The sequence below is a fragment of the Crocodylus porosus genome, unplaced genomic scaffold (genome assembly GCF_001723895.1).
Source record: "Crocodylus porosus isolate Cpor-Errol unplaced genomic scaffold, CroPor_comp1, whole genome shotgun sequence".
In the NCBI taxonomy this organism is placed as follows: Eukaryota; Metazoa; Chordata; order Crocodylia; family Crocodylidae; genus Crocodylus; species Crocodylus porosus.
In genome coordinates this window covers 68,424,121-68,450,613 of record NW_017728909.1, presented here as the reverse complement: position 1 = coordinate 68,450,613, position 26,493 = coordinate 68,424,121, and the positions used below count along the sequence as shown (strand labels likewise).

Here is a 26,493-nt window from a genome sequence, read left to right as displayed (position 1 = left end):
TCCGCTCCGAACCTGGCCGGACGACCCCGCCTCCTTTCCGTCACTTCCGGCGGCGCCACATAAGTCGCGGGCGCGGAGCTTCAGGACAGTTTGGGGGGGGGTGGAATTAAAAAAGAAAAAAATTACGCACAAGCCTCCGCTGCGCGAGACAAAGTATCGCGATACCTCCACTGGGCCAGGTGCGTGACTAGGGCCTCGGCGGCCCCTCGCTGCAGCCCGGAGCCTCGAGGCGCGACGCCCGGCTCCTTTACGATGCAGGAGTGGGGCGGGGCAGGGCGGGAGAGAAGGGTGGGGGAAGAAATAAAATGAATCGCGCTGGGGTGGTTGTGCGCATGTGCGGAAGCTGGGAGCCGGCGGGGGGCAGGGACTACAGTTCCCGGCGTGCATTGCGTCCCCCGTGAAGGCGGGGGTGCCTGCATGCGCTCCTCCCACCCTCGCGCTGGTGTCGGAGTGATGCCGGACGCGGCGCGGTGCGGTGCGGTGCATGCCGGGAGGCGGAGTCCCTCCGGCGGGGCGGGGGCAAGGGGCAAGGGGCAGACAGGCGCCAAACCGCGTCCTGCTACAGCTGAGGTGCTTTAAGCGGGAGGCGCGTGTTGACCTTTGTCCCGTGTTACGTGGGGCCCTAGGCGGGACAAGGGGTAACATCCCCGTGCTCCAGGGTTGCTGCTTCCTCCACTGCCACATGCCAAGGCATGGCCCTGTTGCCCCAGGTGGCTGTTCCTGGACACCCTGGGGCAGGTCAAGCCCCTGGAGTATGTGCCTGGCATTCCCACTTATACAGATGCACCCAAGGGAGTTTTGGGACACGTCTCTGAGTGGGGGCTACTGAATTTACCCTTCAAGGAGATTCCTCACCCCCCCATACCTTTACAAAAGGGGAAAATACTGCCTGTGCTAGGATGTTGGGGGGGCTGCCCCACCTACAGAGACGTGTCCCAAGATCCCCCCAGGACCCTCTCTTTCTCTGAAAGCAGGGAAAGCCAGGCAAGTGCTCTGGGGACTTGAAGTGCCCAGTCCTGCCTGGGGTGCCCAGGATCAGACCCTTCGAGGCCCTGGATCACCTGCCCAGGACAGCTGGGGAGGGCAAGCAGCTTGGAGCTGTCTGTACTCTTCCACAGCAGAGGAAACATGTCTGCTCCAGTAAAGCCACACAATTTATTACTACTTTGTCAGAGACACTGGTATGGCACAACAAAGGGTAGGGCTGTTTGCTCACCCAGTTGTGCCACCATACAGATCTTTATGGTGGCATATATGCAACTTCTGTTTCTACCTAAGATGACAGTAGGATGATGCCCTCAGGGTGGCAGCATCTTACACAAGGGAGACCCACTCTGCAGCTGGGACTCCAAGTATCTGCATGGAACGTGCCATCCTTGAGCCCACAGAGTGCCGTGCATGGGTGACAAGCTCCTGTGAATCCCAGCAGTGGAGCCATACAATAGTGATCTCTGACTGCCTTGCATCACTTGCCATTATCCTAGGAGGAAGGACATACAGTTTTGCCTGTTTTATAAAGAAATGGAGCCTCTGTGATGATAAATGACTCTGAGGTCCTGTAGGCTGAGTGATGGAGAACAGTGGAGAAAGCTGAGTAGTGGTAGCAGAATGTGGCCTCAGATAGGGTGTGCAGTTGAGAATGAGACTGTGTAGGTACTCAGGGCTGATGAGCATTGACAAGGGAAACTTAACATAAAATCAGCAGGTGCCATCGTTCTATCCAAGAAACTAGTGCAAGTAGAGTTCTGGTTACATGGGGATTTCAGTTTCTTGTCCTTACTTTCTGCAAAACAATCTGCTTCAGAGGTACTGAACTTTACAGCCCTCAAGTAAAGTGTTATCTTAGCATTTGGTATTCAGATGAACATGAAGGACAAGTAACTGCGTGGTCTTCTGTAATAATGTGGCTTATGATAAAAACAGAGAATGCCCCAATTTGCTGTGAACAAAAGGAAATGGCAAGGAGGGAAGAATTGGAAAGGGATGAAGAACACTTGAAATGGTTACAAAGTAAACTTTATTTGGCTTTGTCTTCTAGGTCTGAAACTAACAAAACATTTAAGCACATACTCATGTGTCTTCTGGACTGAAACCTCTTTCTGCATTAAAACACATTTCTATCATACAGTCTTCTACAACACTTTTCCAAACATTACAACAGATGCTTTTGTTTAAGAAAAGTGAGATGCCACAGCAACATGTAACCTAGGTACACATTATTGATATTAATGGATTCAAATTGATAGCAAACATGCAGTATCACTTGCTCAATATATTTATATATTTACACCCTCACCTGAACAGTTAAAAGAGTCAGCAAACTGAAAAACAAAACTCACGGGCATAATTTTTTAATGTTGAAATGGGCAGCAGTGTCACAGTGCAAGGTACAGTCCACCCCTTCCAAAATAACACTGGTGTCAGTTTTTCTTAATCATCTGTGATAGTATAAACATTAAGACTATCTGTCATATTATGTATAATCTTGAAGTCTAGTCTTGTGACTCAGTACAAAGGTAAGAGGGGAAAATTGCTTATGTACCAAAACTAATGACCTACCTGTAGTAAGGAATGATATATGTGGTACACCAATATCAGGGTTTCATTTTGTTCCAAATGAAATAGTGGGAGTAGGATCGAACTGTGGTATTTTGAGGACTTGTTTATTGCTACTGCATCAGCTTTATAAAAATAGCTTCTTAAAAAAATCCATGGAGCTTGCATGGATGTTTCTGCCCTTCACTTGTCATTAAATGGTAATTATTCTGAAACTTATTGCTAGACACAAAGATTTTTCTTGCACAAATGATGCAGTTTACTAATGGCATTTCAGTTTTCATGAACAGAGGAAAATCAGCCCGTGTTGGAAAGTAATTGTTGCCTGAAGCGCAGTCTTACTTGGGAATTCAGTATCCTGTTAGCCTAGCAGATTAGTGAGCAAAACAAGCTTTCATGGAAGTCTGTTTGAGGAGTTACTGTTGCCTGTTTTTCCCTCCTTCAGGAAGGAGACTGTCTGCATGGGTAAAGGAATCAACAAAATGATTTTGTGCAGATTAGGTAAAAAATAGTGGAATGTAGTGACGAGTACAATGGCGTAAAGTGGTCAGAAATGGCCAGAAATTTATAGGTGATAAAATTGCTGCGAAAAATAGATTTTAGTTAGAAAGTGTAAACTTAATTTGGAGGATATCCATAGGTATATTAGTTAGGATGTAACTTTTCATGCCTTGATAATCTGGGAAACATATATACCTTGTGAATACTGTTTTGAATTTTTTTTAATTTCCTGTATCTTTATTTTGTATTCCTCTTGTTGAGGGACAGGGGGATGGTGTGAAGGCACATCTGTGATGAGGCAGCACCTAAATAAAAATTGGCCTGAGCAGAGCAAACTGCATCTTAGCTAAAACCTGGATTCTCCAACTTCTTTAGAACTCCAGCTTCTTTAAAAGCCACAGAGATTGGGTAGTCCAGTTGGACAAACGAAGTTAGGGCATGAGAAACAATCAGAGGGCTGTATTTCAGAGAGGAGACTTGGACTGTGTTCGTGAAGAGGTAAACTGTAAAAAGAGTGCCTTCAAAGTTGGAACTTTGAGAAATCAACTGGGAGACTCGCACTAATTTCATAGTCTAAGCAGTTGGGCCGGGGAGCAGGGGTTACAACTCTCAATGTGTGTTGTTAGAATTAGAATCTGCACCGGAGAGTATGTCTAGAAACCCAGTGCCAGATAAAATGTCTAGGCTTCACTCACACTCAGGAAAAATCAAAGAAAAAAAGCCCTGTGGCTCCAGTAGGTAAAACTGAAATGCAACAGCCTTGTGCATGTCCAAGGGGGAGGTTAACTGAGGCTCTTATGGTTTGACTTTATCTCTTGATGTTGAGGCAGAAGGGAATACTGGGGTTGGGTGGGATCTAGTCTTCTTGGAGTGAAAGTCACAGCAAATAAATTTGAAAGCATTTATCTGTTTTACTTAGATGAAAAATGGTCCGTAGTGGGAAGAATGGTGGTCTCCATCTGAAACAGATTTCACATTACAAACGAACAGGAGAGTATCATCCAACAACACTGTCGAGTGAAAGAAGTGGAATAAGAAGAGCAGCCAAAAAATTTGTTTTCAAAGGTAAAAAAAATGCTCTTACCATTTTGGGAAATGTGTTTTGTTTTTATTTTTTTGCTATCAGAATACAGTAAGACTGTGCTTGCCACCAGATTTCCTTGTACTGGCTTTATAATTGCAAGCTCTCATGTCTATCCTTGTTGGCATGTAGAAATAGTTGGCATGATCCAGTTTGGCCTCTTTTTTCACCTCGTTAAGTTGTATTTAAAGAAACAGTTAAAGTCCACTTTATTTCCTGGTGAAACCTGCAGTCGTTAGGGGCCATGAGTCACAGGAACCTAAAAGATGAATCCTGATCTTCAGTTCCAGACAAGGAACGTTTACTGCATCACATGAAGAGTATGTATGCGAGTAGAGTAAAATCCAGAAATAGATTTGCCACGGGCTGCATTTCCTTGATCCCAGAGTTCCTCCCTGTTCCATTTCACCGCTCTGTTCTTGTGCTTATGCCTGCTCTTCCTATTCTACCTCTTGAAGTAGTACTCTGAGAAGGGAAGGGTAGAGAGGAAGTGATGTTACAAACCAGCTGGTGAAGCAGTTATAGCAGGCAAGCAATGTGCTTCATCTAAAATTACAACAGGTTGTACTTCAGAGAATTTATATGAGGGAATGCAGTTTCTTTTGTGCTGGGATAGACCAGATATTCCTTCGTAAAATATTTAATACAGACCTGTACACAACTGAAAAAGATGGGTAAAATCAGTTTGATTAAAACCTATAACTAAGCATGCCAAATAATTCAATTGACAAAACAGCCAGAGAATTCTTAGTATTAACATAATGTGTTTGTTTTGTTTTCTTCCAGAAAATAAGTTATTCTATGTAGGAAAAGACAGAAAACAAATGCGCTTGGTAATTTTTTCAGATGAGGAGAAGAAGAAAGTGCTAGAAAAATGTCATGCGAATACTGCAGGCAGTCATCATGGTATATCAAGGACTCTGACCTTAGTGGAATCTAGTTACTACTGGACTTCTGTAACAAATGATGTCAAACAGTGGGTATGAGTCATAGCTATAGAGTTTTGTTTTTTTTCATCCAGTCTCTGTGCTAAATTGATTTGCATTTATTTGCTTCTGATTACTTTGTAGGATTCTTTTAATTCTTTTTCTCTTACATGAATTGCAAGTAACTGAAAAGATATTTTGCTTAAAATAAAGTGTATTTTAATTCTCCCCTTCCCTCCCCCAAAGAACATGTCCACACAGTAGTGGCAGCAGCGTATCCCAGCTGGGGTGTAATAAATATGCCCTTGTCTACCTGCTCCTGGTCACATATTCCAAACCCAGAAATATGCCAATATGGTTATTCCAGACAGTGGCTCTCAGCCACTTCAGAGACTTTCAAAAGTGGCCATAGAAGAAAACCCTAGAATGTCTCCACCAGCATATTTCATGATTTAGAGCATGCAAGCTGAAGTGGTAGGCCGGGTCTGTTCAGTAGCATCTTGGCAATGTCATGCTACCACTGTTGTGTCAACATACCTAAGAGACTTAAGTACATAAAATCTCTTGGCATTTAATGAGACTTATGTTCCTGGGTACTTCTGACAAATCTACCTAAGCTCCGTATATTTTTGGTGAGACTCCTGTTCATAAGGCACCAAGGGACTTCTGATAATTCCAGCCCGTTTCACTAAGGGGCTGATAGGGGAGCAGGGAATTTTGTTAGAAAGCTAGAAACAAATTAAACATTGATACCAGGGAAAAACTGAGTCACTGGGCTAGATCCTCAGGATTTTGGCTGGGCTCTTTGTAGCTATAAAACCCTTATTCAGCAAAGCGTGTATGCTTCTTGACTTTTTAAGTTAACACCATTGCATTCATATAGTAACAAGTTGGGAAGTACAAGCTTTAAGGATATGTCTGCAGAGCTCAAGTCTTGAGAGATACCGCCCCTGATTAGCAAGCACTGTAGCCATGTTACAGTGCTTTTGTGCTGTTGTGTATGCGTGTGCAAGCTCCATCCTTCAGAAGACCACATGGCTACACTGCTTCTGGTTTATGAGGTAGTATGCGCAGAGGTGCCTTGCCCCATGTAGACCTAGATTAGGGGTGGGCAATTATTTGGGCTAGAGAGACACCTTGGGAATTTTATTGAGCTGTCATGGGCCAGGTAATTACCCCCCACACTGCACTGGGCTGGGACAGCACCTCTCCCTGCAGCCTGCAACAACTTAAAGCTCCCTAAATGGCTGTTCCCTGGGGCCTGGCCCTATGCTGTCACCACCTGGCGATCTTGGGGTCTCCATGGAGACTGGCCTGGGACCCACATGAGCAGGGCACATGATGCCAGGCAGATGGAATGGGGCTGTGGGCAGGCAGGGAGCAGGATGGGTGGGTAGAGCCTGGGCTGGGATTGTGGGGCTGTGACAGTGCAGGACTGGGGCAGGGACAGGGGCATGCAGGGAGCAGACTGCAGCCCCACGCTGTCGCTGCCCCATGATCCAGGCCCTGTCTGCCTGTCCCACTCCTGAGAGCTGCTCCCTGCCCACCCACGGCCCCGTCCCACCTGCCCAAGAGGATCCTGAGCCAATCTCCATGGAGACCTCACCTGCCTTCTCCATTCAACACCCCTGGCAGTGGGTGTGGGGCAGACAAGTCAGGGTTCTTGGGCAGTAAGGTTAAATTTGACAGTGATGGTGACTCTGGAAGTAGCAGCCAGAAGCCACCACCACTAGGGCTGCCAGGAAGCAAAGTCCAGCTGCTGTACTGCCCCAGCCCCACTGCATGCCCAGGAGTGCTGGGACCAGTTGCACATGCCACGGCCAGGGTTACCCCCTGCGTCTGGGTCAGGCAGGGCCAAGGGACCTGCCTTGGGCTGGATAAAATCCGTTGGTGGGCCAGATTGAGCCCATGGATGGTATTTTGCCTACTCCAATCTAGATTACTAGTATCAGTGACCTGCTCATAAATGTGCAGTAATTGCCGTTTCTCCTTTTGTTAACTATAGTTCAATAAATCTCAGACCATTTATAGTTTCATAGTTAGTTTCATAGTTTCTGGGGTCAGAAGGGACCTGAACAGATCATCAAGTCCAACCCCCTGCCCTGGGCAGGAATGAGTGCTGGGATCATTCTAATAAATGATAAGGAGCGATACTATGTTTGAATGCTCCCTGGTGCTCCTCTAGCCTTAGCAACCCAAAATGCCTCCTGGTGCTCACATGTGCAAGGTCACTGCTGTGTCCTTTTATGGGGTATAGCCTACTACATACAGGTCATTAGAACATGGGTAAGGACTGAAGCCACGTCCACCAATCCTTGTCTCACTTTGGTTTTAGGTATCCCTTTGATACAGGTCAGATGGCTGGAAAAAGTCCTTGCCCCCCATTCATATAAGCACCAGATAAAATCTGGTCCTGAGACGAGATTTGCGTTTGTACAGCTACCCCCAAATGTTCAGTGTAGCCAAATATTTGTTGCTGTTAGGACTTTCAGTTCCTGAAGAGTGTGATGCATCTTACAGATTAGGTGTTTTAAAAAAAAAAAAGTCTCTGCTTTTAATATAGACTGCATCTTGGGCCATGTTACCGCAAACAGCATAAAGCTAACATCATCTTTTCCATGTACCTCACTTCTGTGCTGCCAGAGTAGGACTAAAGATGAAGAAAAAGCTTAAGATACAATGCAAGTCAGTTCCACACCAAGACATGTTATACCAGCTCCCTGTCCTCTGGTGGTCTCCACAGGTTAAATCCTTCAGTGGCATTAGCAGATGGAGAACTCTCTTTTTTAATTTATATCATCGAACTGCAATGTTCCTGTGGTGGGACACAGATAACCCTCCCTCTCTCCACAGTTAAGGACTTCACCATTTTATAATATCCCCAGAACCCCTCTTTCCAATTTACCTGCTATACCTAACTTGTTCAGGGACACCTGTCAGAATTTTTGGGCAATTCACAGAAATTCAACATTTTTTTTGCAGAAACTTCCTTGGGACCATCTTGCTAGTCTTTGTGGAGGTCTCCCCAAGGCCATCTCAGGGCCCCTTCCAGACTTTGCCAGTAATGTTTAAGAATTTTCTGAGTCCACTTAAATAATTTATGTTCCACCAATTTCTCTAGCTCTTTGCTTCATTTGACTGGTCCTCCTGTTCAGCACAAACTTTCTTTTTGGTCTCTTCAGTGGCCAAATTACAACAGACAAGTTCTTGGTTTCTTTCATTTGTAGCTCTGAAAGGATGGAGCCAGAAGTAGGTGGGTCCATCCACCTGGCAGTACCTAAGCACCTTAGTAAAGGTGGGAGTGAGGGGACCCTCTCTCAGGATCAGGAAGTTAGAGGTTGAGCTGTAAACTGCTTCATTTTAGTACATCTACCCCCAATATGCAAATATGTTTTCTTTCTTTAGCTAAAGATCTGGTTCAGAAATTAAATAATAATAGGTTGGAGAAGTGTGAATGAATGTAATTTGATGGTGCATCACTGACATGGTTATCTCCAGGGCCTCATTAAAATAATAGATATTTCTATTTTTATTCTATTGATCATATTAACTCTGTGTCTGTCACTTTTTATTAAACTCTGTCTCTGTTGTTTTTCTTCCCAGGTGTATGCTTGTCAGCTTTGCCAGGTGGCAAAGAACACAGCTGTTACATCACCCATATTGCACCCTATCAAAGCAGAGGAACCATGGACAGCAGTTACTATAGACCTAATGGGACCTTTTGATGCCACCAGCAGAAGCCATGTGTATGTCATAATCATAACAGACTTGTTCACAAAATGGGTTGTGGTTCTTCCACTGGCTGACATCTCAGCAACTGAAATTGCTAAGGCGGTTGTCAGTGTGTTTTTTTTGTATGGGCCACCTCAGAAAATGGCTATTGATCAAGGAGAAGAGCTTGTTGATCAGGTACGGGAAACCAACTGTGCAAAGATGTTATTTTGGAAAGATTGCAATAGTCTAGTATTTTAGACTATTCCTGACATTCAGGTGCTGGATTTGTAGTGACTTGTTTATAAAAGCTGATGGTCCCAAATTATCTAGCTGGAGTCAAGGCTTTTGAGTTTGCTGTGATTTTTGAAGAGTTAGAACCTGGTCCAGGGTCTTCCAGGATGAAGATTAATTGTGCGTGGATTCTCCCTTGTATATACTTTTTTCTCTCTGATCACTGAAAGGTAAAGCTATCACTAAAGATTGAGGAGAAATCAAAATATTTGAATAGCAGCAAATGATAGATTATTCTTCTTGAATTGTAATTGTTTAATGGCTTATGAGCAAAGATTCTAGTGCACCCTGTTTCCTTGCTTATTTCTAGCATAGATACACCTGGAAATGCCAGTCAGACAACAAGAACCCACTTTGCATGGGACCACACAAGCACAGAACAAAGTTTGTGCTTTACAAAGCTTACAGGGAATTTACAACCTAAGTCGCATCCCTGTTCTTTTTAGAAATGTTGTGCCTCTTCTCTGTACTAGAGTTTGAGGATACTTTACTACAGGGGCCAGCAACTTATTAACAAGCTGCAGGATGGAACAACCTGGCTGTGGTCTGACTTCCATGGCTGGATGACTTCCATGGAGTGTCAGCAGCAGTGAGCTTTCCCCACGTCCATGCTTGGGCTGTGCAGCTGGGAGCATGTCTTATGCTGCTGCTGCTTCTCCCAGCCCCTGGCCCTTCCTGGCTGCAGCGTGCATGCAGCGTCCAACTGATGGGGACCTGCACTGGAGCTGGACATCTGCAAACTGCATCTTTGTTGCTGCTTCTCCTCCCTCCCCTTCTCCCTCACCTCCCAACTCCCACAGTAGTGTGAGCACAGCTGGAAGCTGCTCTGCCCCAGCTCAGGTCCCCACTAGCTGGAAGATGCACCCACGGAGCGGGAGGCTGGGAAAAGTGGCAGCAATGCAGGTGCAGCTTCCAGCTGTTGAAGACTTGTGCAGGGACCAGGCTTCTGCAGACTGCATCTATGCTACTGCTGCTACCCCTCCCCCCCTGAATCTGTGGTGCATAGGCAGCTTGCAGTTGTGTCTGCACCACTGGAGAAGAGGTGGGGGGAGGGGTACAGGGAGTGAAGAGAAGCGGCAGTAGCATGGATACAGTTTGCAGATGCCCACCTCAGTACAGGTCTCCACTGGTTAGAGGCTTAAAACTTGCCACAGCAATGGAGCAGGGGACATGGGAAAAGTGGCCGTGGCATGAAAACAGGTCCCAGCTGTCTTACTCTAGTGCAGATCAGAGGGAAGTCCCCTGGCAGTGTTATACTGCCAGTGCCATCAGGCCTTTGTCAGACTGGAAGCTGGGAGAATGGAGAGAAGGTGGCAGCAGCACAGGTGAAACTGAAAGTTGTACAACCACAGCACAGCACCTTGCTCCCCAGCCCTGACATGGGTATGGGCACAGGCACAGGCAAAGCCCTCCATCTCTGTGAGCCAGATTCAGCCCATGGCCTGTATGTTGCCACACCATGCCTTACTGTGCATGTGCAGTGGTGTCCAGCCTGGGGCCCAGGGATGGCTTTATAGTCATTGAAAATAACTGTGTTAAACCTGTTTTTGCTCATCAACTGATAATGTGTTCCCAATGTCATACCCTTGCAAATATTTGAATTGGCTTTGCTACCTCCTCTTCAAAGGTCTCTCACCCTCCCTGTTCCTTCCCAGCACCAGAAGCAATTCTTGTCCTGGGAGAGAAAAAAATGAGGGCCAGTTGTCATTTACAGGTCCTGATTCTCTGCCCCAACTTGGCCGCAGGTTAGAGTAGCATGGGAGGATAATCTAATTTACGCCTCTGTGATCCCTGTGAATCATATGCCAGCTGGAGATAGGTAGAGCACTTGAACTTTTGCCAGTTCCACTTTTTGTAACTAATACAATCTTTGCTTCAAAGGTTGAAAGACACTTTCGAAAACTGCCTTTGAAAACTTCTGATACTGGAAGTCAAAACCATTTTTTAAAATTGTATTTGCATCTGTTTTGTATCTAATGACATTTTGACTGGATGAAACAAAGTGACATGCCTGAGATTAGTGTAATTCAGCAACTGCACCTAAATTAACATCTGAAACATTTTGGCCTCTGATTTTTTTGCTGTCCAATGATTTTTTTTGTGTGTGTGTGTTATATGTTCTAGAATCATAGGTTTGAACTATGTGGAAAATAACATAAGTGATACTTGAGAAATTTTATACTTTCAAAGGTCTTTGTAAACACAAATCCTCACAACACCTCTAAATTTATCTAGATCAGGGGAGAGACTGACTGACTTGTTGAGGCCAGGCAGTGAATCTATGGCAGAACTTAGTTTATAAATCTGAAATTCCATGGTTCTAGATCTGTTTTCATTCCTTTAGGCCACTCTGCCATGTAAATCTGAGCTTCCTTGTAGAGATACCCATACAAGACAATATTTTCCCAGAACTATGTGGTTATCAAAAAGGTAGGAATTATACTGAGTATATTACTTAGGCACAGCATATTACAGTGCATGGAAACAATGCTTATATCTTTTTGTCTTACAGATAAACAAAGAACTATTTGCGCTCTTTGGAATGAAACAAATAGTAATGTCGTACCCTCGAGTGGAGGACACAAATGAAAGAACATGCAAGAAAATCAAAACTTTTCTTAACAAATACTGCATGGACCATCCAAATGACTGGGATGATCATTTATCTGCTATCGCCTATGCTTTTAACTTGACACATTTGGTGTGTTTAGGCTCTGTCTATATGTTGCAAGTTGTGACTGAAGTTGGTCACAGAGTTGTATGCTAAGTTTGCCTTTTTTCCCTTTAAATAGGAGCTAGCCCCAAACACACCTTATTTCCAGATGTTTAATCGGAACCCATATATATCAGAGATTTCAAACATACCACAGGAAGTTGAAGAGGATAATAAATGTATGTTTGCCAAAATACTTGAAGCAGTTAAACAAACTAATCAAATATTGGAGGAAAGGAAAGCTACAGATTGCCAGGTAAATCTTACGCTTAAGTGCTATCATTGAGACAACTGAAAAGACATTACATGACCATTCTGGACATGTAATACAAAACAAACACCTGAAGAACATTAGGTATACTTGATGAGGAATTAACTGATGGATTAATTGACTTCTTGCATACTCTTCCACCCCTGTATTTCTGTGAAAATAGTCCAAAGATCTTTTTGGTGTACTACTTCTGCATGCTTCCTTACAGGCTCCATGTTCCATCAGTATTAAGAGGAACTGCATATTTTTTAGGAAAATAAGCTTTAACATATCTTGTTTGTTTCTGTAGACAGTGAAAAGTACTCAGGATGAACAGCAAACGGGAAATAAGTTCATTATTAAAAGGAAGCCAAAGCAGTTAAATCCACTTCACCTCAAGGTTGGACATGAAGTACTTAGACAAAAGAAGAACTGGTGGAAAGATGGCCGTTTCCAATCAGAGTGGGTTGGTCCCTGCATTATAGATTATATCACAGATAATGGGTGTGCAATACTACGTGATAACACAGGGTCCAGATTGAAAAGACCCATCAAAATGTCTCACCTTAAGCCATATATAAGAGGATCCAGTGATCAAGGTAAGCCTTTTATTTTTCTAACACCACTCACTGGCAGAAGAGGGAACAATGCCAACCAAATATATCAGTGTTAATTACAAAAAGTCGTTATAGTAATTAGTACCTTTGCAGTAAATGTTTGGGTAGGGTCTGGCCTGGCATGCTGGGCTGCGGACAGAACTAAGGAATCGTGTTTAAACCCCGTTTAAAAATAGCTTCTATTAAACTGACTTTTGACAGAGTTTGGCTCACTTCACGGTGGCTGGTGAAAACAGATTAACAGTAAAATTAGGCTGAACTACATTAAAGAAAAACGTTCTAATTTTGTTTTTGTCCTGCTGTGATCAGAAGCAAGTGTGCTTTAATTAGGATTTGTGTTCATGGTAAAATTGAATTTAAGATAGTTTTCATATTTTGAGAAATGTGGTCCTTTTGACTAATGCAAGATGGTACTAATTAATGTATGAATGTTTCTAATGCTGTAATAAGACACCTGTAATGCAAAATCCAGTTCAGGGGACTGTTTCTGGGGAATTGTAGTGATGAGCTTTCTGTTTATATGTCTAAACCTTAAAATCTTATCTTCTACTCTTTAATAGTGGGTGTTACTGAAAATTCCCACATGCCTTCCCAATCTCTACCCTTTATGTAACATGTTCAGCTGCAGAAAAGAACTGATATGCATTGCTTGTTGTAATCAGAAAACAGCTTTTTTTTTTTCTCCCACTAGTACTATCGCTGAGTCACCTAACATGACATTTGGAAGGTAGTGAATAGCTAAGCCCTTTGCCACAGAACATAGCCATTGAGCTTAGTCTATTTGTTTTTTAAATGCCATGCTATTAGGACATGTGTACAGAACCTGTTGTTTAAAAATGTCTTTTTTTTTTAAAAGCCAAGGAACTTAGAAAAGTAACCTAAAACCAACTTTTGAACTTTTTGGCTAGGAACAGAACTTGCACATAAACCAGAATAGAGGATTAAAAACCAGTCTAAACCTGTAAAAGAACAGAAGTTGAGTGCACATAGACTGGTTTCAAAATGGTGGAACCCAATTTAAATAGATCTGAATGGATGTAGTATCAGATTTATTCAGTTGAGGTTAAAATGTTCTGTTGAACTTCTATGCCAGATCTCCTCCCAACACAAGTTACCTTGCAGTCCACCAGCCTCCCAGGATGCTTTGCACCTCCCTGCTAACTCCTTCTTGTGGGGCAGGTGGACTAGCCTTGGCCTGCACTTTGACTTATCTGTCCCTGGGCTGTCACAGAGCCGAGGCAGCAAAGCCTCTACTCCCCAGCCCTGTGTCCTGCCTGTATCCGTCAGCTGGGCTGTGCAGAGTGGGGAGGGAGCTGAAGCCCCCACCCTTGCCCCCCCACACAGCCAGAACCACTGGGGGGGGTGCACCACAGGGGCTTTCTCCACTCCCACACTGACAGCCCCATCACCACTGCATTCCCTAGCCCCAGCCCCTGCCATTTGTTAGGGTCTGAGGGGGGATGAATGAGGGGGAAAACTGAGGCCCCCATTCTTGCCATGGCCCCCCCCCCCCGACTCAGCGAGAACTGCTGAAGAGGGAATGCACCACAGGGCTTTTCTCTGGTCCCCTGCTGACTGTCCTGGCATGGCTGCATTCCCCAGCCCTGACCCCTGTTAGGGGCTGGGGGGGTGGACGGTAAGCAGAGGCCTGTGTTCCTGCCACAAGGGCTTTCTCTGCTTCCCCACTGGCTGTGCTGATGCAGAGGGCCACTCAGCTGGGGAGCAGAGAAAGCCCTCATGGTGCCACCCCCAGTGATTCTGCCTGGGTCAGGGAGGGGGCCCAGGTGGGATGGGGAGGGCCCATGGGGGGATCGGGGAGAGATTCTCTACTGGCTCTCTCCCTCCCTGAGGCTGACAGCAGGGGGTGGAGGGGAGGTGTGCTCAGCAGCCAGTCAGGTCTGCCCTGCTGATTGGCTTGGCTCAGCTACCTTTGAAAGTGTGCAGCACACTGGGAGGTGTGTGGCTGCTGCCGGGGGCCAGCGCAGGCATGCCAGTGGCTCCTTCAGCCCCACTGATGGCAGAATGTGTGTTCTGTTCTTTTCTGATTTATTCTTTGCAGCTTAGAGCAGAGGTTCCTAACCCCTGGGTTGTGGCCTGGAAGGGTTGGCTGCTGGTCCGCAGGAGGGTTGGATGCCAGATCAGAAGTCCGGAAGTGACCAGCATACTGCGGAGCGGCAGCCAACCCTTTTTTATACTGCCGCTCCACAGTATGCCAGTCATTTTCATACTGCAGTTTGCCGAGCCTCAGTTTGCCGGTCCGTGGTCCTTTCTGGTCTGTGATCTAAAAAGGTTGGGAACCCTTGGCTTAGAGAAATCCACAAAGGTTTGATTGATTCCACCTTAGGCCTTTTGATTGTCTGTACTTAGCCTTTATTTCATAGGAGAAAGCAATCCTTATGTCTATTGCCTGCCTCTGTACATGACAGATCACAGGAAGAAAAATTGGGTGTTTTTTAATTTCCCAGAGATATAATGAGAAATTAACTTTTATGTTTCTTATGTGATGATACCAGGGCCCAGCATTAGTCCTCTGTTCTCTTTAAGGCTCCTGGATGTCTGTGAAGATGTACATGTACTTAACTTTATGTGCACACATATTCCCATGGACTTGCAACTGTTACCATGACTACAGTAGAGCTATTCTCAATGTGAAATGTTGAGCAGACAAGTCTTTGCAGGGCCTAACATGTTTTCTGTAACATTCTGCTTAACCTGAATCTAAACTTTGATTTTTCTCTTTCTGAAGTTATGCATCATAGAGTAAAGATACCAATTGCCAAATAAAGAGAAAAGTCCAAAGTGAGAGAAATCTGTTGCCAAACCTAAAAACTCTGGTATTTACAGGTAATAAGGTGGGGAAGGGAGGTGATTCAGGCTTTCAAAAGAAAATGCCAGACCATAGCAGCGATGCAAACACTTCAAGTTGCATTCCAGCAGTCAGCAGGACCTTTTTACTTTGTAAACAGTTGGGAGTAAGGATATTGGAATTTGACAGAAGCCAAGTTAGTGGTTTCACTCTATTGGAGACCAATCAACAGCTCAGGGGCTCAGGCATTTACATGGAATTAAGGTTTCTCTACCTGGGGAAATAGCCCAAAGAATGTAGTACCCATTCTATAATAGGCCCCCATGCAGACGCTTTTGGAATTGGATTAAATTAAACCTTACAGGTCATGTCCAGATGAGCACGGCCACACAGTATGTGGCACCGCAGACATGTCTACGGCACCACATACTGCATGTTCCATTGTTCTCTGCACTGCAAGGATGTCCAGGGGTCAAAAAACTGTGGGGGGGTGGGAAAAAGTGGAGCAGTGCACGTGGCGGCAGCATGCGCCATCCAAACCAGAGTCTGGCTGGCCAGAGTCGAACTCTGTGGCCGGCCAGGCTCAGTGCAGCAGGATCGCCACTGCTGCAGCCCTGGGAGGCCCCCAGAATCCCAGGTAAGGCTGCCAGGGCCAGCACGGTGCTGGCTTCAGCCTCCCCTACCCCACCTGGGGTGACTTGCCTCGCACCAGAGGGCATGTGGCACAGGCATTCTCTGGGGACAACGAGTGATAGCATAAGGTACGCTGCTGCTAGTTGCCCCTGGGGAACCAAACATCCATGCACATCTGGATGTGGCTACATGGCACATCTGCATGAGACATTTACTGCACAGTAGACTAGTTAGTTGCACCGCTAACATCTCAGCATCTGCATGTATGCCCCTATTAGGGCAGGCCAAACTAATTTACTTGGCAGCAGGCCAGTACTTGTAAATACAAATAAATACAATTGTGTACTAGCCTGCTGCAGAGTAAAAAACACTGCAGCAGCACATGTATAGATGCTACCCAGCTGGCTGTAGCCTGAGGGTGCTTCAGTGTGGGGGCTGCTTGAGCCTCCATTGGGCCAGAGCAGCTCCGGGCTGGCAGGCTGATCCCTAGAACCCCCTGCCGGCCAGGGCTGCTCCAACCTGGCTACTGCTTAGTGCTCTGAGGTAAATTGCTCCCAGGCGCATGTTCAAACAGTGCACTCAGGAACAATTAACTCTAGAGCAATAAGTTCCTCAGTTTACTCAGGTGCTGTAACTGCACATGTAGATATGCCCACTAAAGCACTGTTAGTGCCCTATGTAGATGCACTAGCTATTCCTCAACAATGGTAATACCTGTGCTTAAGTGTAAAATCTTTCCTGGTTTGCAGGTTTTTCTCATTAAAACAAGAAGCCCTGAGAGAACAGTTTGTTTCTATTACCTTCAGAAAAGAAAGGCATACCTGCTCCACCTTATTCTTAAGCACAAAATGAGTTTGACTAAAATGAAAAAAACATTCTAACTATAACCAGTTGAATCAGAAGTCCAGCCCTTGGGTACTTTGAAATCTGGTAGAAAATCTAATAACAGTAGTATATACTGGCATTTAGTATTAAGTATAATCTTTATTCTTAAGATCTTCTTCAGCCTAGTGTGCCCGCCTTCCCCTGGGTCCCCTAGATGGGGCTCCTCAGAGGATTTAGATGTAACTTCACCCAGGTTCTAGGTTTCAGTGGGGCTCAAATCAATGGAATTAGATACCTTGCTACTCAGATTGGGGCAGTTCTGGCCATGTCTAGGAAAAACACATAGGAAACTGAGATAAATAATAGGTCTGCTGGTTAGTTTAGGCACCTCCAGATTTAGGCTACCAGTAAACAGGATTTCCTGGATCACAGGTATGGATTTAAGTCCCCAAAGTCCCCCTCAGTCCCTTTTTATGGATCTAACTCGAAGGCCAGCGCTAAGATGGTATTTCCATAATACAGAAACTGCTTTAATTTTCCTTAGTTTGTCCAGCATCAGCTAAAAATGACTTAATGTGAAGTGAAGGAAATGTTCTAACACACATTTTGTTGTTGCAGACGAGCATTACTTTCTACAAGGTGCAATAGTGGTTGACCATGACTATGTTGGCTTATCTGAAAGATCCTGTGGGCTGGTCCACCAAGATACGATGACTGAAGGGGAAGGAAACACCTTTACAACAACAAATGATGAGTTGCCTCCACCTGACAAACCCCTTGAACTGTCAACATGTAAAAGTCAGCAAAAGTCACAAAAAAGTGATCTTTCTGTATTTGTGGAAGATCACAACATTCCACCAGCTAATGAAAATTCAGAGCAGTGGCCTCCCACCTGTTGGCCTCTTCAGACCAATAGAGGATACCTAAGTAAATAAAACTCCATGTTATTCCTCTGTGGCAGAAATGGTTCTACACTTCGGTGGTAGGCTGAAAAACCTTTGGAAGTTCTTCATCCTTTGACTAAATTATAACTATTAAATACTTTCAGTTATTTACTACTGTATGTGCTTTGGAATATTGTAGGACTGTGGGGTTTCATTACTGTATATGAACTAATGTGTCTTTGTTCCACAAAGAACATGGGGAGAGCACAGTAAAAGCACATTTCATCAGACTGAATTTCAGTTTAAGCTACAATGTATTGATTAATCTAGTCTTACTTTATTTTTCTAGTTCTTGATTACAAAAGTCATAGCCATTCATTACGTTATATGACCTCTTTATTAATCATTAGACATGACTTGTTCCTTTATGTACAGATCTTGTAAGTGACTACAACCTGAAGTCATCACTGCCTTCAGTCCCAGGAAGCTAAGATAGTTCAGACTGTCCTTAAGCTGCCCTGAAATATTCTCACTCCTATTGGAAGTTGCAGGCTCTTGCCCAAAGCTGCATGATCTCAGAAAATAGCAGCTACCAGAAGTTGAATACATGAAGAGTTTTGCACATGAAGCAAGCAGGCTTACAGCCATAAGGAAGTATTATTTCTGTCCTGATGTAACCAGAAGCAAGAATGCTGAACTTAGTTTCTGTTTCTGGTAATACAGAGTTTAGCAAAGCTCTCTGCCAGGGAAAGGAGGTTAGAGTTTATCAGGCAGGCTGAAGTCTGTGTCTCTGTGAAACCCTTCATGCATGTCTCCAGCCTGCCTAAAGGATGGCCAGCAGCTCTGCATCCGTCTTCAGTCTCCTACACTCTTCTTCTCACCAGAATTCTCACCTTAAAAGAGAGCTTGCTACATCTGACTTCCTCACATCTTACTTTTCCCCTTTGAAAATATGCCAAGATTCAGTTAAATAACTACAAAACCCCTTTGTGTACTTGCCTTAGTGCTCTTTACATGCCCCCATCTTTACACCTGAACTGAATGAAGGTACAAAAGGTACCACCTTCTTTTCCCTGCTCCCCACCTCTTTGGCCTAGGGTGGGGGTGTCCAGCTTCTAAGCAGCCAGGGACTGCACACTGTGGGACCTATGGCTCCTCCAGGCTATATGGTGCATTGTACATAAGGCCCTTCCATGGGCTCCCCTGCTGGCTCCCTTAGCATGGTGGGCTGTACTGTGCTATGCCACACTGCCTCCCTGGAGCAGGGGCATGCAACAGAAGCTGGAGAGGGGGGGACCCCTGAGCACCTCAGCTGATGCTGCCATCCAAGTGATAAGGACAGCTTAGCAGTGGACAGGTGAGAGCATGTTAACCCTCAGCAGGCTGCAGCTTGCTAGTTGGACAGCCCTGGCCTAGGGAAAGGAGCACAGAACTGGAAGCCAGTTCTAGTTTCACCTGTTTTGTGGACTGATTAATATCAGCCATTCTCTGCACCTCACAGCTCTTATTGACCAAGGCCATAGGACAGAAAGTATTGTCCACTTTTTTATACATATGTGGAAATAGCACTTTTCCCATGGAAAAGTTTGATTAAATCAAGTCCATTTTTCCTTGGAAAAAAATTACTCTTTAGCTGAAAACTGGAAACTAAAACCTGCAGGTTGTCAACTGTTCACCCTTCAGCTGGGCATGATAGAATCTCCTGTCTCTTTGTTTTAAAATGAATTTTAAAAAATCTTAGGAAATTCAATCAAAATAGATCTACGTTACAAAAAATATGAAAGCAAACACATTCACAAATAGGAAATAGCCCTGATAACATTTTGATTTTGTGCCTTTGCCCATGCACATTAGGGCAACATTTTGAGTTATAACAGCACAGACTTTTTTCACTGGACTCCCATTTGTCAGAGGGCCAGGGTGATTGGACAATTCTCTACTGCTTCCTCTGTATCTATACATTCCCTCCTGGGGTAAAACCAGGCAAAGCTGTTCTTGTCTATCTCCTAACTTCACACTGTTTGCACAAGGAGTGCTCTGGCAATTTCTAGCTAGTGGACCGTTTCTTCAGATATCTATCAGACAACTGTGGAGCTGCCTCCTAGTTTGCTCTATCCCTACTAGAAACAGCAGAGAATCTGCCTGTCATATCTTCAGTATCCCAAACAGAAACCATCAAACTGATCACATCTTAAGCAGGAAAGTAAAGGAATATGTGGTTCACAGTTTCTTGGTAATTATATGTCTACTAGCATGGAAGCAGACACTGAATTCACCAGCCTGGATCACTCACTGGATATAGTCAGAAGAAGAAGATTTAGCAAAAGGAATTGTGGCTTTCCAAAGACGTTTTCCATTTGCCCCTTCCTGAAACAATCAGGAGCAAAACTGTAGGAGAGGTAACTGGAAGCCTGAACCCTTGCTGTGGGTATGGCAGAAAAGCCAGCATGTCTGGAGAAGTCGGTAGGAATGCTTTGTGCAATTTTCCCCCCAAAATATGCCATCAGTATTTGTGGCAGTTCTGATCTTCCTGGAGAAAATTAATGAGATGCTATTTGTATTTGACCTACCTCAGCTGTGCTCTTCTCTGTCAATTGCGCACACACATTTAATTTGCAACAGGGCACCTGCAAAGTATTTGATTCCCTACGTTAATTCTTTACAGGGTAGTTTGTGCCACCTGGTGGTGCATTTAGCTACACAGAAACAATAGAATGAAGGTGTTCAGGGAATACAGAGTGAAAGGAAAAGTTGAACTGGGCAAATTCCCTAGCACAGAAACATGGCAATTTTTTCTTCCCCCTCCTCCCCCCCTTTTTAAAACTGAAACTACTTTTCCATGTACTATTAGCTGATATCAAACAATGGAGAGTCATACTACAGTAGGAAGTATCTGTACCACACCAAGTGTGTATTTAAATAAGAAACAGAACACTGACTTACCTTGGCCCCTTCCTGTACCTAGAACATAAAAAATGATGCAGCTATTACCCATGCTGTGCTAAAATGTTTCCGTTTTTATCCACAGATGAGACATGAATACCTACTATCTTTTTCCCCCTCAATAGAATCCCTGCTCCATGGCCGAATCAAAGTGATAACACATGATTTGGCTTTCACAGGGCAGCAACAAAGCTCCTGGAAACGTCATTCTTGAAAGCTGGATAACGGTTTTATCTGCTTGTTTGGGTATAGTGCCAAGATTGATGGCCTTTTCTGGTAGATATTCTTATACTGACCTCAGTAACCCCTTGTGACATCACAAGTGGGTATGGGGATATTTCTCTTTTAGGGATGGAGCTGATGCATTTGATTAATCTGCTAGGCTAGCTAAAAACAAAATGTGTGAGCTTTAAAATCTCACCAGACAACAGGAGCACAGCAAAACTGCACATCAGCAGCTGTCATAATCTGCTTGGCCTAATACAAGTGGGCGCTTTTCTCTCTACTCTGAATTCAGCATAAGGACATGTTATAGCATCAGACTATAAAGGCACAGATTGTTTTAAATTAAAGGACAAAAAAAACAAGGAGAAAACAGGATTTTCAAGTGTTTGCAGGGAACTAGTGCTTAGTTTGCTTCACAGTATAGTAAAAGAACTATTAGGCCAGTTTAGATCTTGTAAACAGAGCATTTAGAAATCCAGAAAATGAATAATATGTATTAGAAGACAATTTTAGAGAGTTCCCATCAAATAGGAGGAGTGAGCTCACAGACAGCTTGATTTAAAAAACATTCTGGACTTGGAAATTGATTACCTGTTTAGTCTGTTATTTTGAAGGAAATGTTACCCAGTCAGTTCTTGCTTCCTCCTGTGATCTTTAAAATTATTATACTTCAAAATCCTACATTAAAAGATCATTCAGGTTGCAAAGTCAAATGCTGAAGAGTTAGGAAGTGCCAGTATTAAGGTTGCCTTTATTATTAAATGTGTCTGTTGGTACAGCCAAATGGCACAGTTACTGGGCACATCTACACATGCAATTAGGGGTTAGCAATAAACTGCGGAGCTTATTGCTCTGCAGGTTATTGCTCCTGGGAAGCACCTGGGTGCATGGTTTACATGTGTGCTGGGAGCGCAGCACATTGAGCCAGGTCACAGTCGCCCCAGCTGGCAAGGAGTCCAGGGGATCAGCCTGCCAGCCTGGGGCTGCTCCAGTTAGGCTTAGTTTGCTGCAGAGGGGCTGGATGGCGTGTGAGGTTGCTTCAGTGCAGGGCTAGCTGGCAGGCAGCCCAAACATTAAAGCACCCAGCTGCTCTGCACAAAAAAACCTCTGCAGCAGGAGGGGAATTGTAAGTATAAGTCCTCCCCTGCTGCGGAGTTTCTTAGTTTTGTGTGCCCGAATAGGGGTGCACATGTAGACACTGAGACATTTACTGTTAGGCAACTGCGCATCTCATATAGACTTGCACTGTGGAGTAATTGACTCTGGATTTTACTCCATAGTAAGGAGAGAGGTAGTTAACTCTGTTAGTTTGAAATCGGTAGTATGGACTATAGAGACTTACTTAAATTGCTGTGAGACAATGGGTTTTTTGCGGCTCATACAGCTGATTTTGAGTACGTTTCACAGAGCCCCACCCCTCACCATTAATTGGAGGAGGGACTCTGATGGCCCCATCCCTGGCTGCTGGTTGGCTAAGAGGTGAAAGCTGCATAATTAAATAGTATATGCCATGAATACCTGGCAGGGGAAGCAGTGTGACCACGTAGGCGAGCTCCCCAGGGTAATTGTCTCTGATATGTCCTCCATAGGAGGTCTGTATTGAGCAGATTCTTTTTGGTATTGGGTGGTGGAACCGGAGTGTGCTCCATCCACTCCATGCATTGACCTGGTATTGCAGTGCTTCCAGGACCAGTGCAAAAAAACAGAAAAAAAAAAAAATCATATAAATTACCATATTATTACAAATCTAAGTATGAAATTTAAATCTAAATCTTCATATTCTGGTAAGCATTTTTGAGGGGTTGATTCCGCAGAAAAATCGCAGCCAATGCCATTTTTCACAGTGATTACGATGATTGTTTTTCACAGTTTCCACACAAATCGCAAACTGCAATTAAGTACATCCCTAACTATAGCAAGGAGTTGACAACACAACCGACTCTCCAAAGCTAGCTTCCTACAGTCGAAGCTATTGTAACGTCTGGCCGCTAGGTGGTGTGGGAACAAATTTGCACTGGCCCAGGATCAAATTGATTTTGGGAGCAACATTGCAGAGTTACTACACATTTCCCAAAGGACACCTTCACCCTGGATTTGAGTGATTTACTGCCAACTAAGGCTGTGCATCATGTGTCTGTTTTATTTTTACTAGGTAGTAAAATGGATTTACTGCACAGCAGATACTACGGTGACAGTGGTCAAAAAGCCCACAAGAAGATGCTGTTTTCTGTATTCTATATGCAGCGTTTGAATAGCATGCAGTAAATAATGGGATGCTCCACACAGTGAATGGTAAAGGGAAATGCTAAAGGGAATCACTGAACACCATCCATCTACGCTGAATGCCAGCATCATATAGGAAAAAAGTTTGAGACCAGATACTTAGACTGTACTTATAAAGCACAGGCAACCTTCATTCTGACACTGCCACACTTTTGAGTGTCTGATTTGCAAACCTAATCTGTTAAATGTTCAGTTCCTTCATTTTTAAGGGAACCACACTGTCACTGCTGCCAGGTGGAACTTCCCACCTTACCTCTGTTTTTGGGAGATGCCATGTAGGGTCAGACCAGGAGACAGCTGGGGAGCAGAGGGGACATCTCTGCTGCAGTCTGACCTAACGTTTGGGGGGGGGGAGGAGGAGGAGGAGGAGGAGGAGGAGGGCAGCATGAGGCTGCTGCTCAGGATACAGTTAGCCTGCTCCTGCCTCTGTGCTTCCCAGTAGGTAAGGAGCATCCTCTGGGATTCACGCTGCAAGGCAAAGGTGAGAGGGCCCATGTCCATTCTGCAATGAAATGGAAGGGTTCCCTTTGTCCAAGTCCACAGACGGTGCCACTAAATTCAGGGGACCTCGGAGTTGAAAACAGTTGAAAACCACTGGCCTAGATGTTAAAAAAATTTTTTGCTTTTATTTCTTCCTTACAAACTTTGCCATAAGGGGTCACTCACTCACTGCAAAAGTTTTAATAGTTCACATTGTAAAACTGTGAAATAGACAAGTTAATAAGACAGGATGAAAACAGTGGCCTGTAGAAACTGTCGGTGGAAAAACCCGCGTAACACAGCCATCCCTTGGTGACAATCATCCTGTCTCAAACTGTGTTCTCAGCAAGAAAAGAATGCTATAATGACTTGACCAGTGCAAGAACCAGATCCAAATTTGGCAGCTTTGCTTTAGAGCATAAAGCAAATCTTTCTGCAAACACGTAAGCCCTGCTTGTGCATTCAGTGATGTCACTGAATTTCTTGCACTGTTGATGTGAATATACTAGAACAAATACTGCGGATGACAGCTTTTGAGATTAAAAAAAAACAGGGCATCCATCACAGCAGGGATGGAGAAAGGATGGTGTTAAAGAAGACGGTGTTGGCAGGCAACAGGAAGATTAAAGACCTTGTGTGGAATAGAGAATGTGTTGTCAGGTACCCAGAGGTGGTCCCCAGTGGCACACACAGAATACACCTAGTTTGTTTTCCAATTCACCAGCTCATTAGGATCCTCTCTCCTTCACCTGGACAGTCTGGAGGGCTTTAAAAAACTGAAGGATCTGGTGTCAGAGAGAAGTTGGACCTTATTAATGTTAGTATTGATCTGCTTCAGATAAAAGTCAGGAAAGCCTAGTTTAGAGGGATGCATGGCCCATTCCACACCAAAGATACAGTATAAACGAACCCTGGAAATTATGCAATAATTATGTACACAATATCTGCAGTTGCTAAACAGCATTCATATGAGGTGTGCATTTTGCAACTTCCGTAGCACACTGTTTTTAGTCTCTTTAAGCACTTAAAACAAGATCACTGTCCCCTGATGCTTGGAAACCCCCCCCAGTGTATTACTTTCAACCTGCCAGGTTCAAAACAATGGAACACAATGTGCAACCTAAATGCAAGAGTACGAAGTATTCAAGCACAAACTTAAATTGCAGCATTCGCTCCCCTGCAGCTTAAGTAAGTCTTTGTAGGGCTTTATGGTTGTTTCATGATGTGTTGTTCTGGTATGAATAATTCATAAAACTGAGGGGATATCAAAGCTGTGTGGAACAGACAGAGATACATGAGCCTCTGAGTCTACAGAAGTCTAGTTTTGGTAAAACCCTCAGAACAGCTCACACCTCTGTAAATTTATTTAAAGAGTTGTACTGTGAGGTCAGGTAGAAGTTCTTTTGGGATCCTTAACAGCAGTCCCCCAAAGCAGGAAAGATTGCACCTTTTGATGAGGCAAGTAGCAGAGATCTGAGGAATAAAAAGCCACCCTGCATAGCAGATATCCACTCCCTCCCCCCGCCCAATAATATTAATTTGTAAAGGTGAATCTAAAAGTTGTATAAAAGCTATGGAGGAAAAGTACCAAAGCCAGGCATATTGAACTGAAGCCCCATTCATGCATACATACATGTTGGGTATATTTTAATCACATTTTGGGCCTATAGGCATCCATCTAATAAACATTTGTTCAAAATGGTCCACAAGAATATGTTCACTGGCTCCTGTGGCTCACCACAGCCACACAACTCCCAATGGAAAAAGAACCGTACAATGCTACAAGACAAGAGAAGAAACAAAGGTAGCAGCAATGCCATGGCTACTCTAGTGATTGTCTAAAATATGACCAGATGATGCCAGGAAATGGAGAGAAGACAACAAATGAAGCCTCTGATGGCTCTTGCCAATCAGATCCAAGGGATGATTCTAGAGGAGCACCGATACATTGGTCCCATATCAGACTGGCACTGATATAAGGAAAATTGACTGTATCGGCAATCAGGTTTTTTTGGCTGATAGTGCCACTGATAAATGCCCCGTGCAGGCACAGGCGCAGGCGCAGCACAGCACAGCACAGCACAGCACACAGATCAATACTGGCGAGGAGTGCAGTCCAACAGTGTGGAGAGCACCCAGGTCCAGCTGGTAAGTGTGTTGTAAGGGGGGAGGGGAGGGGCAGATCAAGACCCCCAGCAGTGAGGGAGGGGCTGGGGCTGGCACAGGAGCTGCACAGCTGGGGCAGAGCCAGGGGGGAGGGGTGGCTTTTGCTGCTATGTGCATCCCTGGGAGAGGCATAGATTCATAGATTGTTAGGGGCTGGAAGGGACCTCACAGATCATTGGGTCCAGCCTCCTCCCCTGGCTCTAGGCAGGAAGACAACTGGGGTCAAGTGACCCCAGCCAGGTGGCTGTCCAGTCTGCTCTTGAAAACCTCCAGAGCAGGTGCTTGCACCACCACAGGAGGGAGTTTATTCCAGTCTGGTCACCCTGACTGTGAAGGTTTTTCCTGGTATTAAGCCTGAAGTGACCATCCAGGAGTTTGTATCCAACCGTCCTGGTCTTCCTCGGGGGTGCCCTAATGAACATTTCTTCACCGAGCTCCTGATCCACTCCTCTGATATAGCGGTAAGCTGCTATCAAGTCCCCTCTCAACCTTCTCTTCTTTAGGCTAAAGAGGCCCAGATCCCTCAGCCTTTCCTCATATGGCTTGCCTTGCAAGTCCCTGATCATACGGGTGGCTCTTCTCTGGACCCTCTCAAGTAT

The 26,493-nt window shown here is 44.6% G+C and overlaps 2 protein-coding genes across 4 annotated transcripts in view; one reads left to right on the top strand and one right to left on the bottom strand.

Moving 5' to 3' along the window:
* PPIP5K2 (diphosphoinositol pentakisphosphate kinase 2) overlaps positions 1 to 264 on the bottom strand; it is an 84,095-nt gene extending 83,831 nt beyond the window's left edge. The window contains exon 1 of one of the 2 annotated variants that reach the window (XM_019532430.1): positions 166 to 264. The gene's annotated coding sequence lies outside the window, so the exon portion shown is untranslated. Of the gene's footprint in view, positions 1 to 130 lie in introns of both variants that reach the window. The other variant, XM_019532429.1, reaches the window with a different exon arrangement.
* On the top strand, positions 45 to 18,087 carry GIN1 (gypsy retrotransposon integrase 1). 2 transcript variants are annotated; one of them, XM_019532445.1, is made up of 8 exons: positions 45 to 179; positions 3,977 to 4,122; positions 4,925 to 5,118; positions 8,668 to 8,973; positions 11,582 to 11,770; positions 11,862 to 12,038; positions 12,343 to 12,631; positions 17,532 to 18,087. In XM_019532445.1, exons 2-8 carry the CDS (start codon positions 3,984 to 3,986, stop codon positions 17,846 to 17,848), a joined length of 1,611 nt encoding a protein of 536 aa, XP_019387990.1. In that variant the 5' UTR covers positions 45 to 179; positions 3,977 to 3,983; the 3' UTR covers positions 17,849 to 18,087. The 2 variants fall into 2 exon arrangements, with proteins under 2 accessions (XP_019387990.1, XP_019387991.1); XM_019532446.1 differs by lacking the exon at positions 45 to 179 and adding an exon at positions 3,538 to 3,555.
* The last annotated feature ends 8,406 nt before the right edge of the window (positions 18,088 to 26,493 follow it).